The 14,017-nt window shown below is 29.1% G+C and overlaps 1 protein-coding gene across 1 annotated transcript; it reads left to right on the plus strand.

Moving 5' to 3' along the window:
* The first annotated feature begins 2,609 nt into the window (after window positions 1–2,609).
* Window positions 2,610–8,980, plus strand: LOC141693484 (GPN-loop GTPase QQT1-like). The gene is made up of 10 exons (XM_074498590.1): window positions 2,610–2,813; window positions 3,760–3,804; window positions 3,908–3,987; window positions 4,442–4,516; window positions 6,175–6,278; window positions 6,391–6,547; window positions 6,645–6,732; window positions 7,889–7,961; window positions 8,047–8,177; window positions 8,621–8,980. The coding sequence occupies exons 1-10, from the start codon at window positions 2,722–2,724 to the stop codon at window positions 8,679–8,681; spliced, it is 906 nt and encodes a 301-aa protein (XP_074354691.1). The 5' UTR covers window positions 2,610–2,721; the 3' UTR covers window positions 8,682–8,980.
* Window positions 8,981–14,017: the final 5,037 nt, after the last annotated feature.

Genomic DNA, 14,017 nt, shown 5'->3' on the forward strand with positions numbered 1-14,017 from the left:
TATATTAATTTGGAAGAATATATGAGCAAACAGTTATATGAGCAACTGGCTCAAACCAGGTGTATTTGGCATTCATTATGGCCAAGTCAATCAAATTCTTCTTGCTAATAAAGTTGTTAAATCCATTTTGAGTCATTCCTCCATTAAATGCATCATTCCTTTTTGAAATTATCCTTCGTGTAGTTGAAATTACCTATAAAACAAAATGGTGAGTCTCTAATACTTGAAATAATCCCACTTAATTGATTTTAAATATGATTATTTCTTGAATCTTTTGGCGCATGTATATATTTATAACATGAAAATTAATATGATTTTTGCAATATATAATTTATGCAATATACACTATATACGAAAGTAACAAAAGTAATTAAACTAGCATCAGCAAATCTAAAGCAGTAAGGTCCAAAAAACCCTAATTCTCTCTCTCGATGAGAGTCGGCCGCCCCATCTTCCTTTAACCCTAATCATCACACCTCCTTCTTCACCGTTTCTACCCATCTTCATCTCTATCTCCATCCTCTCTCTTCATCCATACAACATTTTTATCATTTGTTTTTAACTTTCTTTCAATAAATATCGGATTTTGTTCAAAAATTCGGTTTTTTTTCGTTTCGTTTAATTGAGTTGTTATTTATGTGTTTGATTGTCTCGCTTTGTGCGATGTGTCTCGCTTTATGCGATGTGTTGAAAATGGATTTTACGGTATATTGAGAGATCAGGATATCTCGCATCAACAACACTTTCGGCGGGTTTATAGCTGGTGTCCAGCAGGTAGATAGCTGGAGTGCTTTTGGAACGATAGTGAAAATCGCATGTGCTCATCTCTCACAAAATATTTTTGTTCATAACACGAGGGCCCTCTCAGTTTTTGCAACTGAGTCCTCTGAACATTGTACTATCCATGAAATTAATGTGAGGGTCAATTGTGAAACTATTGTTTTCGGTGGAGATGCAGACTGGATCGCTCGAGAAACCATTATCTTCATTTTTAATTTTCAGAATATTTTTATTCAGTCAGTTAAGCAATCCGGAAACAAAGAGGCTAATTATTTAGTTCTTCTATTTGTTTTTCAACCTGGTTGCATGATCAATTGGAGGTTTGTCCCGATTGAGTTTTTTTCATGTTATTAATGAAATCTGCTATGAATTTGACAAAAAAAAACTAGCATCACATGCAACACACACGCATACACGCTCAGTCTACCTACATAAACCGGCAAGACAACTCATATGGAAAACTTTTTAATATATATTGAAAACTTTTCTCAAAGGAGCATCAAAGCGAAGGTTCTTCAAATAGATTGTGATAAACAATATAAATATTTTTGATTTTATTAAATATCAAGTAAACACATAAATATATGAAAATATATCTTTTAAGAAGTTAAATAAATGCATTAAAAATATTATGTAAAAAAAGTGTTTGGAGTCGAAACAAATATTGAAATCATTTTTTTTATGTTTTCCTATCTTTCGGACTTTTTAAAAAGAATAATATAAATATCCAATTTTGTACGTTTACTAACAAAAACATCGATATTCAACAAAAATGACAAACTTTACCCATTCGATTAGCCCTTAATATAGGCGAATTATATACATATATCATTCACTAATCTTCTTTGAGCTTGGTTTCTGCAAATACATATGAATCTCACCCTATCCATTTATATACATACAAAACGATAGCCAAATTAATTATTAAGACGATCCGGAAGCTAATCTAACTAGTTAAACAAGTAAAAATATGAAAAAAGATATACATATGTTTATATATGTTCGTGACTTTAACTACGTAAGCAAGTAAAAATATAAAAAAAGATATATCTATGAATATATATGTCCGTGATGTATCTATAAAGCATATGTTATATGTATATGTATTATGTGTATATAAATATAAATTCATACGTATACCCGATTTAGATACCCAACTAGCGTATTACGTGTATGTTAAAATTCGATATCCAAAGATCAAATATACGTATCAGTTTGATCATTTCATATTACCCTTTCATCACATACACTTTCATCACATACATATTAATCAGTACTCAAGGATATATTGAGTGACCCGATCGTTATTTTAGCCATGTAAGAGCAACTCCAACAAACTCCAACAGCTTAGCTATTTGGAGTCTTAAAGTTTAATATAAGGAATATGGAGAAAAAAACTACTCCAACGGTATCCTACTATCCTAGTGATTTCTTAAATCACTAAGATCTACTAAGATCCTCTTCCCATTTTATCTTTAACTAACATCTCTCATCTTTTAACTTTTATTTTATAATATATATTTAAAACAGACACTTTCTCTTTCTTCTTTTTATGTAATAACGTTACTTTTTAATAATTAAATATTATATAAGAAATGAATATAGAGAATGTTGTTGGAGTTGGTAATAACTATTGATGTCTTAGATTACCAAGATTCAATATTTTATATTAAATTAAATTTAGGAAATGAATTAAAAAACTGTTGGAGATGCTCTAACCCAAGAATTGTTATTTTCATCATTTCCATCATTTCCGTATAAAAATTATTATTTTTCTCCATTACCCGATTTTTTTTACGAGCAATTTTTTTTAATAGCCAAACGGGCGTCACTACGCACAAGCACAATTACAAACACGCGCGACATAACTTTCTTTCTGAATCGCCTGCCTTGCTGAGTTAAAGAAAGCGAGGGTTTTGTAAGAAAAGGAAGAGGGGGGAGATGGTGTTCGGACAAGTAGTAATAGGACCACCAGGTTCAGGCAAGACTACTTATTGCAATGGCATGTCTCAGTTTCTCTCTCTCATCGGCCGGTACAAATCCTCCCCCCCATACCATTTTTTTTATTAAGGTTTTTTTTGCGTGGTTTAGATTGACCCCCGAACTGTTCGATATCATGTCTCAATGAAGTTATGCTTACTTTAGCATTGTACACGAGCTCCAGTTATTTATCGGGTTTGTTTAGCTACTTCTAGTGTTTAAACTATAACCTTTGTTAGACCCTCTTCTTTGCCATGTCTTTCCAATTTACAATTTAGGGCTTGAAGTCGATTTTGAGAGTTTAAGTTTAACAAGTAGGAAAGACTTGAGTATTATTCTTTCAAATTTATTTAACTCTTGTAATTTGACCGGAAACGGCAAATAATTTTATCCTTGGCGCAGGCTGCCTTTAAGATATTTCTTGTCATTTTATAATTTTCTCAGCGGTTGAAAAATTTATTAATTACATTTTTTTTAAGTTTAAAATTAACTTGAGCCTTTTGACCGGTAGGCTTTTGATAGATATTTTCGATGCTTGTTTACTCAGTGTACACTGGAAGGTGCGGTCATGTTCAACACTTAAGAAGTTTGCGTATTATATGTTTAAGTTAAAATAGACAAATGAATATTTGGAAAGCAAAAGATATTGTACAGCCTATATTACATTGCATTATGTATTTTAGTATTGTAATACAAACGTATATCTTCTGAAGATGCCAAAGTTAAATTATTACCTTGAGGCCTTTCCATTTTTCTTCTCTGGGTAACCCTTTCAAGTTTAATCAACAGTATCAAGACATAGAAGGTTATTATTCACATCATTTAGATCCGGATTTTGGGGTAACGGAGAATTGACAGTGAATATCAGTTTGACAGTTTATACAATTCTGGATTGCGAAATGAATACATTATATTTGAGTAGATGTTAACCTAAAATATTATTATTGCATGCAAGTTTAAGCTATTTCAGTGGTAAATATATAGTGTTTTTGCATGCAGGAAAGTTGCTGTTATCAATTTGGATCCTGCAAATGATTCTTTACCGTATCCTTTTTAAATATACTTTTTCAGTTTTAAAATCAATTGTTGTCTTTTATGTTGCTCACTACGATCAAAGTGTTACTTAGATTTTTCTTAAAGGTTGCAGATATGACTGTGCTGTAAACATTGAGGATTTAATAAAATTAAGTGATGTGATGAATGAGCACTCTCTTGGCCCAAATGGAGGTAAAGTAGTTTAAATGAATAAATATATTACGAGGAACCATGTCTCTTCAAGGATTCCGCACTCAAGCAATGCACAAACAAACCATTTAATCACTTATTTAGGATTTTATTTGTATTATTTGCATGCTCATATGCCAGCTCACTGTGTGAGGAAACTTATTAATGTAAACAGTTTGGATAAGGCTTTTTTGGCTGAGTTGAGTTCGATTGTCCATCATGAGACTTCTACAAGTATCTAAAAATTATAGTTTTGTATAGGTCTTGTATGTAGGGAGTAATATTTTTGTTTGTGTATATGGCTTAATGCTTATGTATGGCTGCATTGTAAAGACATTTGTTGCAGCCTTTTAGATACATCACACACTATGGAGTTTGTAGACCGATTTTTTTTCTCAAGGTGTTTATGTGATCTTACTTGATCTATCATACCTAATCAGTTTTTTATGTGTTTTAGGCCTTGTATATTGCATGGATTACTTGGAGAAAAACATCGATTGGTTGCAGTCCAAATTGGAGCCTCTTCTAAAAGGTTGTCTAACTTTTGTCATTACTTATATATAATATTGGCCATGTAATTGCTTCTGTTTATTTATTGTATACTATATTTGTAGTCGAAGCGCTACTTTAATATATCTTTCCATTTTTGGATATATCATGCAACTGGGTTGTTATACTATTGTACAGTTACTTGCTGATAAATGCAAAACATATCTGAACATAGCAAAGAAATTCTATTTACAATCAAAGAAGTTCCTCACTATAGATATAGTGATACATGATATACAATGATGATATAGCCAAAATTTGAAAATTTGGCTTTTCATAATTACAAGGAAAACCAAAGTTGTATTAAATAAGAACTTTTGCTCAAAATGGAGAAAATAGGGAAGCGAGATACAACTCAAAGTTCTGTCACAGATTTAATAAATTGTTCTTCCTTTTTCATGTGATTCCTTCAAGTTGTGTGAAAGAGAAAACTAGATCTAAAACTATTGGAAAGTATTTTCAGTATGATTACAAACATTTGATCCCTAATTTATACAAAGATACTTGATAACTTGAAACAGCTAAAATTAGAATGGGATCAGAAAAGTAAATCGTCAATTCATCCATTTGTTCACAAGCTCTTTTCAATAGTTTGAATACAAATTTGAGCAGACAAATTAGCAGTCCATCTCACTTTAAACATACTAAATTAAAATATGAAGAACAAATAAAGGAATAGACCTGGTACTAGTATGCACTTTTAGTAGTGGATATATCACTTTCACACTCTCTGCACCCTCTGATGTGGTCTTACTTCAGTTTGCCATTTGTCTGAAGTGATAATTGCACTTAACTTCCTGTTTTATCAAAGATATTTTGTGACATGCAGTCCTTTCTGTCAGGGGCGGACGCAGACCCGAAACCTGAGGGGGGCCAAAATATTTTTATAAAATGGAGATCTTCGCTCTTTCAGGTCATCAAAATTATCAACAAATACAACCACCGCTAAATCAACAAATACATAAGGGATCCAATATATATTGTACATGTGAGTCAGCAACAGGTTCCATTTAGTCTCCACTAACAGTTGCTTGTTACACAAAATATGTAACTAAATACAAGGAGCATAAACAAAATATGAAAATGACAGGTTTTAATACCACAACACATGAAAAACTGAAATCATTGCAACCCAAACAACTTAGCGAACAGTTGGTATGCAATATTTTTATGAAAAAGGAGAGCTATACTACTAATATAAAGCTCCCGGAAGAATTGGGGGGGGGCATGGCCACCCATGGCCTTACATTGCGTCCGCCCCTGCTTTCTGTTGATGAGTAGTCACAGACAGTCATATTCTATGCTTCAAAATCAGCAAAGCATATCTGGATTGTGTAGAATTAACAATCATATATAGAAGAACAACTCCATATACTTTATTTGTGATTATCACAGGATTTCATTTTTCAAGGGAAGGAATTAATTTGCTGAATGTTTTCATTTTTATAGATAGCTTGCAGGTGTTATGTAGAAGTCGGAGCTCTTATATTCATTTTACGTTTTTATCTAGTACTGTGATTGTTTTTATGCTTCTACATTTTGTATATTGTATCCTGAATATGGAACTTCTCCAGTAGCATGTCATTTGTATGATGTATTTCATAAAAATCTCACAAGAGAAAGGCTACTATCATTTTGCAGATCACTATCTTCTTTTTGATTTTCCTGGCCAAGTAGAGCTATTTTTTCTTCACGACAATGCCAAGAGTGTTATTATGAAGCTCATAAAGAAGCTGAATCTTCGGGTATGCTCTTATGTAAAACACGGTTTTGTATATGAAACATATAACGGGAAGACAATTGAAATTTTAGTCGGCTTATTTTTTTCTTGATGCAATATTCTTTATCTCATTGCAGCTGACTGCAGTTCATTTAATTGATTCCCATCTCTGTGCTGATCCTGGAAAGTATGTCAGTGCGTTGCTTCTCTCCTTATCAACCATGCTACACTTGGAACTCCCACACATCAATGTTTTGTCGAAAATGGATCTTATTGAAAGCTATGGAAAGCTAGGTTAGATTGTGGCATTTATCTTGACATCATTTGAGAAATTTAGTGAAGCTTATTTTGTGTTACTCACCTCATTTATAACCATTTTCATTGTGCACAGGTTTTAACCTTGACTTTTATACGGATGTAGAAGATTTGTCCTACTTACAGAAACTACTCGCTCAGGATCCTCGATCTGCCAAGTACAGGTAAGTTTACCAAAATGTTTCATGAATTTGTATCCACTTCTTCTATAAGTTTAGTAACTTTAAGTCTTTGAAGCTGTTTCTTGCTTTATGTTTTATCTCTATGTTATCTCATGTATACTTAACCATGAATGCTAAAGAACTCTTAGCAAGTACATTTACTATTTGATTGTTACACGCGGTGTTATGCTCTCTGCATTCCTCTACTCGTGCTTTAAAGCATGCTTAATTTTTTTTAAAGCTAAAAAAGCGCACAAGATGCTCGTAATATGATTTTCTTGTTAAACCGTGAGTTGATGATATGAGTATGAGAAACAAGTATCATGACTTAATTACTTAATTAAGATTTGAGATATTTTCTACAAGTTAATTAGGAGATTTAGTAGCTAAAATCTTTCTTTATCTAATAAAAAAGAAAAGGCCGTTTGATAATAAGATTAAACAAGAACTCTCATCCAAATTTAATTTTTTGATCTTCCAGAGTAGTTCTGAATTCTCCCCGGTAGAAAAAAGTGAGAGACCCATGTAAGGGTGAGGGTGTGGCTTAACACCCCCACCCCTTCCTCAAATTTAAGTTAGTCTACCTTAGTCTACCAATTTTGTTTTGCTAATATGCCAATATCTTTAACAGTATTTCTGTTTTTGATTATTATCTTCAACAATATTTCATTCTTGTATATTATTATACTGTTTTCTCATTGTCTTGTTTTTCTGCACTTGATTGGTCTAGCCAGGGAATAGACGAATGTTATGGTGAGGGTGGGGCCAAGGCCCCCCCCCCACCCCGAACGTCTGCATAGCACCACTGATACTTGTCTATATGAAAATTTTATTATTTAAACTCTTATCTCATTTTATTTAGAACTTGTTGTGAACAGCTTTAGTCTCAGGTTCAGTACTTGGTAGCATTATTATTTAATTTAATTTTTTTAAAATAACTTTAGTTTGCATTTTTTCTTTTAAAAATTGAAATTTTGTTTTAAATTTAGTGAAACTAGTCATCAGCACTTGGTGGCTGAAAAGTTCAGAGGTAGTTTCTATTTCCATTATTGGAAATAATAAATGCAAAATAACTACTTTGTAGCCTATATAGTTAATAAGAAAGTTTTATTGGCGAGATGAGCTCGATTTTGTAAGTGTTCTTTTCTTTTTATTGCAGGAAGCTGACAAAGGAGCTGTGTGACGTGATAGAAGACTTTAGTCTCGTCAATTTTTCAACTTTGGACATTCAAGTTTGTATTGTCTGTTTTCGCTTAGTTATTACTTTTTTCTTACTTGTGTTAATTGAAAACTTTCTTGTTACCATCTGTATTTCAGGATAAAGAGAGCGTTGGGAACCTGGTTAAGCTGATTGACAAGTGCAATGGATATATATTTGCAGGCATAGATGCAAGTGCTGCAGAGTTCAGCAAAATTGCAGTTGGTCCTGTTGATTTTGATTATTACAGATATCCTTTTATCTGTGTTATTTTCTAAATGCATTGCTGCTTATTGTGTTTTTTGTGCCGATTATATCATATTGATTAGAATAAAATTCAGCTATGTGTTTGCAATATCTGTGGTTTGATGAGTGAGTTTTAATATTTCAAAAGAATGGAAAATAGTGCAATTGTTTCACAAGTGAATCTTAATATTTAAAAAGAATACAAAATAGTGGATTGTTTCTATTGAAACATGCTAATTTGCATCAGCTGGTTGGTACAACCAGTTTTGCAACCCTTTTAAGTTCCTTGTTACATGGCTATACTATTACTATACTATTAGTTGGCTTCATATACTGCAGTTATGTTTGCCTACTTCAGTTTATTATTTTACTTCTGCATTTCATATGTGCTCGTGACTTGGCTTGCATCGTTGGTCCACTATTGTATTGCTTAACATAGCTCGCCACAGTTGCAGCAGTGCAGGAGAAGTATGTGAAAGACGATGACAATTTTGATGTCAATGACTAGCTCTGCTGCTCTGGACTGATCTGCGGGATCTTTAATGATTACATGTACTCTGCAGAATGCAGATGAATCTACAACTGAATTTTCACCTTCTTCCTGAGTTTCTTAGCACATCATACTAGTGTAATTATAATCACAGAAGCTGCACTTTGATATAGTGTTATGGAGGTAGTATGGACTATGGAGTCTAATATGGACAGGTGGAATGGCCAGAACTGAAATGGTTGGTTTGTAACTTAATATCCCAGAAACCACATCGTGAGCCCTTTTTTTTGGAAGGAATTTGTTTCTACTTTGTGTTACATCTCAATTTTGTAGCATTTCTTTTGACAATCTTTACAGCATTTTTTTTAAAAAAATATTATTTAATAAACTCGTGTGGCTTCACTGTCAGATTACAACATTTTTGGAAGGAAAGTGTTTCTACCGTCCGATAATTTTTTTTTGTGTTCCTCTATTATATTGTATAATAAGAATTTAAGTTTTAAAAGAGTCAAAATTGAAATGTCAAGATATTGAGCATGTTTTGCAAGATTAAATTCAAAATTAAGTTATTTTAAAAAACATGTAATAAGAGATATTTACTTATTTTAAGAACTTATTAATAGAAAAAAGATAAAGAGATTATTTATAATAATTAATTAGAATATATTTTAAAATGACCGCCAGCTTATGAAAGAAAGAAGGATAAAATTGAGGAAAAGCAGCATACACCTAAACTATAAAAATAACAGATTTGAATGACTAGACCATTAAAGTGATCCAGATAATAATATGCTATACGACTCCTACAGTCACGTCCCATTTGTCGGTCAATTTGATCAAATTAATTGATCAAATTTTGACAAAAATTTATATTTATCATATAATTAAAAAAAATAATAATAATATATTATTGAAGAGGTCATTTAGTTTATTTTAAAATGTAATATTTAAATTTAAAAATAATTAATTAATCATTTTTAATATTAAGCCAAAAAATGGTTAATTTGACTTAAAAAAAATAAAATGAACATATAAAAGGGATGTAGGGATATTAACCCTAAACAAAAGCTACTTAGAGCATGTGCAATCACCTATTAGCAATGATTTTATATATCATGCCTTCTATATTTGTTATATTTGTTAATCATTTAACCATTAGTTAAAAACATACACATGTCAACTTCCCCGCCTAATTTAAACGTAAAACTAACTCTACACTTAATACATATATATATATTTACTACATTTAATAAATATTTTAAAATTCTTATATTATATTTAATACATTAATATACATTGCATATTTATATAAATATTAATAAATCTAATATGAAATGTAATCTAATCTACTACACTTGTTTGCCGGTGCTAGGCTATCATGTTTTTAATATTTATATAAAATATGTGCTTTGTAACAATCGAACTCAAGATATTTCATTCACCTATACAACCTCACACCATTACACTATATTATCACATGTGTTTTTTATCATACACATAATAAGGGTGCTAAATGAATACTTTATTTAATTTTTAAGATATTTACTTGAATTCCGCAAAAAAAAAATAGTTACTTAAATATTTGTACAATTAATTTTAAAGAATTAAATTCCGGATATAAAGTTGAACATAATACATAAATAGATTATTATCTTATTTATGAATCATTTTTTAGTTTAAAAATATATCTCATATATTTTTAACATATTTTTAATTATAAAAATTAATTAAAATGTATATATATATAATTTCTAAAAAAATATTGAAAATAGAATCGCTTATATATAAATAATCTATATTTGTATTTCATATTTAGATAAGTTTAAATTATAATAAGTCAATGCATTTATTTCGAATTTGAAATCAGAATTTGACTCATTGTTCAAAAAATACTCGAAATTTGACTAAATGACCCGACCGAAAATTATCGTCACATTCTAAGTTTAGTAAATTTAAATTACAAACTCGGCGAGAATATCTTACCAATAATGTGATTTTTTTTAACATCTTATGTTAATATAAATGAATGTGTTTGAGGTCTTTATATAATCAAGTCAATTGATTATTCGTATAAAAATTAATAACTTGACTCATAATGCATTATTGTTTTTGGGACTTGTCCTGATTTTAAAAATATTCAAAATTTGATATGAGATCTCACGAGATTTGTTAAAACTATGACGGTATATTAAAACGACTAATTTTTCATTTTTCAATTTTTAAAAAACTGGCTTTTTAAAAATAATTCTTTCAAATAAGCAATATTCATTAACGAAGATAATATTATTTGATCAAAAACATCATACAAATATCATGAATTATTTTAGTATTTTGAATTGTTTAAATAAAGTTAAATATATAATATACTTTAACATTTGATTCAATCCATTTTACGATTATTATTTAAAGATTTTTTAAGAAAAATATTGAAAATAAAATCACATATGTATAAATAATTTATATGTGCACTACATATTAGTTTATTTCAAATTTGAAATTAGATTTTGACTATTGTTAAAAAATACTCGAAATTTGACTGCATCATCCGGCCGAAAATACATCATCACATTCTAAGTTTAGTAAATTTAAATTATAAGCTCGGCGAGAATATCTTACTTATAATGTTAAAAAATTTAATATTTTAAATTAATAAAAAATAATGTGTTTGAGTTTTTTTATAGGATAAAGTCTATTGATGATAGGTATAAAATTACTAACTTGACCGTTAATGCATTATTATTTTTGAGACTTGACCCAATTTTAGAAATATCCGGAATTTGATACGAGCTTTCACAAGATTTGTTAAAATTAAGATGTGTATTAAATCGATTTATTTTTTATTTTCACTTAAAAAACTAGCTTTTTAAAAATAATTTCTTTAGGATAAGAAACATTAATTGATGAATATAATATTATTTTTTTGAAGACATTGTACAAATATTTTAAATTTTTTTAATATTTTGAATTATTCAAATATTATATATATATGTGTATATATATATATACTATACTATACTGTAGCATTTGATTCAATGCATTTTATGCCATTTAAAGAAAAAAAATATATTGTTTAATAATTTGAAGAAATTAACCGGTTCAACTTATATTTATAAAACTTTGTCGAATTGAAAAATATTTTATTTTAGGAGAATAATATACAATGTTATTAAATTATTATATGAAGAAATATTAGAGTCGTACTGAAAGAAACTTAAAAACAGTTTAAATAACGATATAATTACAACTTTTCTTTCGAATTCTTCAAAAAAATCATGAATATCAATAATAAGTCTTTACAATATATAATTTATTTTTATGTTACAACCATGATTGATATTCGGTTACGTAAAAATAGATATGGATTATTTGTCAGTGATAATGTGAATACCGTATATGAATTATTGCAATTAATTTATTACATATTTTTAATATCGAATAATTAAAAATGCATGTTATTTAAGTAATCAATTGTCTCACTAGATATTAATAATGATTATACATGTACATAAATATGATATTTAGCATATAAATAAATGAAACCATCGTAATTTACTAAAAATGTAACATACGATAATTTACATACTGACACATGCACATATAACTTAATTTTACTCTGTTAACAGTATTGTAAATAAAAAATTAACATTTTTCCATGCATGCATGCATTATATTTCAAAAACTAACATTTTTTATTAAAATAAACTTTTATATTAATAGTAATGTGAATTTTATATTATTGTATATTATGATTGCAAGTCATTCTGAATCAGTTATGTATTTTATTTTTTTTAATCGTAGGTAACAGTTATGTATTTTTTATTTTATTAAATTGAGTAAGTTAATTGTAAGTTAGTAGTAAACTCAGTAATAAAATAGCTCAGTACATATAGTTTATTTAAAATAAAATATAAATTTTTGGTCAACTCTGTATTCAACATATATATTAATTTTTAGCTTTTTGTTTGTAAACATACTCATGACATTCTACAGATTAAGTTTAGTCGTTTCGTTTTAAGCGTACACTGACTAATCTGCCTATATTCATTCATTAAATACAAATTATACGACACAGAAAAAAATATAGATAATTTACTTAATGAGCTATATTAGAAACGATAACAATACACATTGATAAACAATCAACTTGTATTTGATATACGTTAGACATTGTACAATATTTACGAATAAGAAAACTACTATGAACATTATAATTGCATGATGTATAAAAAATTTTTAGAAAATGACCCGTGCGAGGCACGGGTTATTATGCTAGTTTGGTAAATAATCCTTAACGATACATAAAGCAATAGCAGTTGATGATTTTTATTGTAGCTAAGGTTGTAACTTGTGGTGATTATTTAGGCTAAGGCAGGAGATTTATACTGTTTTGGTATTAGTTGAGTTCAATAAATTTAATATTTAGCAGGTGTATCTAGTTTAGTTGTAGCCTAGATCGGTGAGTTGGTATTATGGGGCAATGTTGTTGTTTCTCTAATCAAAATAAGTTAGTAGTTTGTAACGTTTTGATTGAAATTAGTATATTTTGTGAAAATATTGTTATCTTCAATTTTCAGTGAATTTTGTATGCATATAAAAGTGGACAAATACTTGAGCATTTTATTATATAATTTTGGTGTATGTGTGAATTTAGAGAGTATTTTTTTTGTCAAAATTTAAAGAGTAATGTTGCCTGTACTATTTTATAGATTTTATTAAAAAGAGTTTTTTATTACTAGTCAATATATTAGCAAAGAAACTGAGAAGCTGTTTTTTATCGGCAAGCGTGTAAATTGACATAGGTTTAGTGTTAAAAAAGGCAAATTACTTTAGAGAAATTATTAACTATATTAGGTTAAGGTAACGTCGTACAATAATATATATGGTTACACATGAAACAAAGTTTATGAATAATTGAACTATTATAGCAGTTTTAAAGCCTCAGCACAAGTTTTACTTGAAATTCTTCTTCATTTTTCCTTTGATATGAAATGCATAATAGGTGAACTTATTACAAATCGTAAGTAGATAATATTAACATATCTTCCACTTAAAAAAGTATATTTTCTAACTGAAGGTCATGCATGATGTCACCATAAATTTAGAAAATAAGACTTCAATGATTAAGAAGATAATACCCAATGACGCAGTCATCTCCATTAGAAAGCTTCCTCACACCCCAACAATCTGATAAACATCTTTAAAACTAATTAAGTTTTTGACGAGTCTACACAATAAAATATTAAATTATAAGAAAAAAATGTCTTAAAGATAACATTAATAGCAAAAAGAGACTTATCTGATTCACGAGAGTAAAGCTTCACAAGAGTAAAGAAGATATCCATTAACATGCCTCT

Source organism: Apium graveolens, chromosome 10 (assembly GCF_009905375.1).
Source record: "Apium graveolens cultivar Ventura chromosome 10, ASM990537v1, whole genome shotgun sequence".
NCBI lineage: Eukaryota > Viridiplantae > Streptophyta > Magnoliopsida > Apiales > Apiaceae > Apium > Apium graveolens.

Coding starts and splice junctions, on each gene's coding strand:
- LOC141693484 (XM_074498590.1), top strand. CDS start 2,722: ATGGTGTTCGGACAAGTAGTAATAGGACCACCAGGTTCAGGCAAGACT. Junction 2,814..3,759: donor TTTCTCTCTCTCATCGGCCG/GTACAAATCCTC, acceptor TTTTGCATGCAG/GAAAGTTGCTGTTATCAATT. Junction 3,805..3,907: donor CCTGCAAATGATTCTTTACC/GTATCCTTTTTA, acceptor TAAAGGTTGCAG/ATATGACTGTGCTGTAAACA.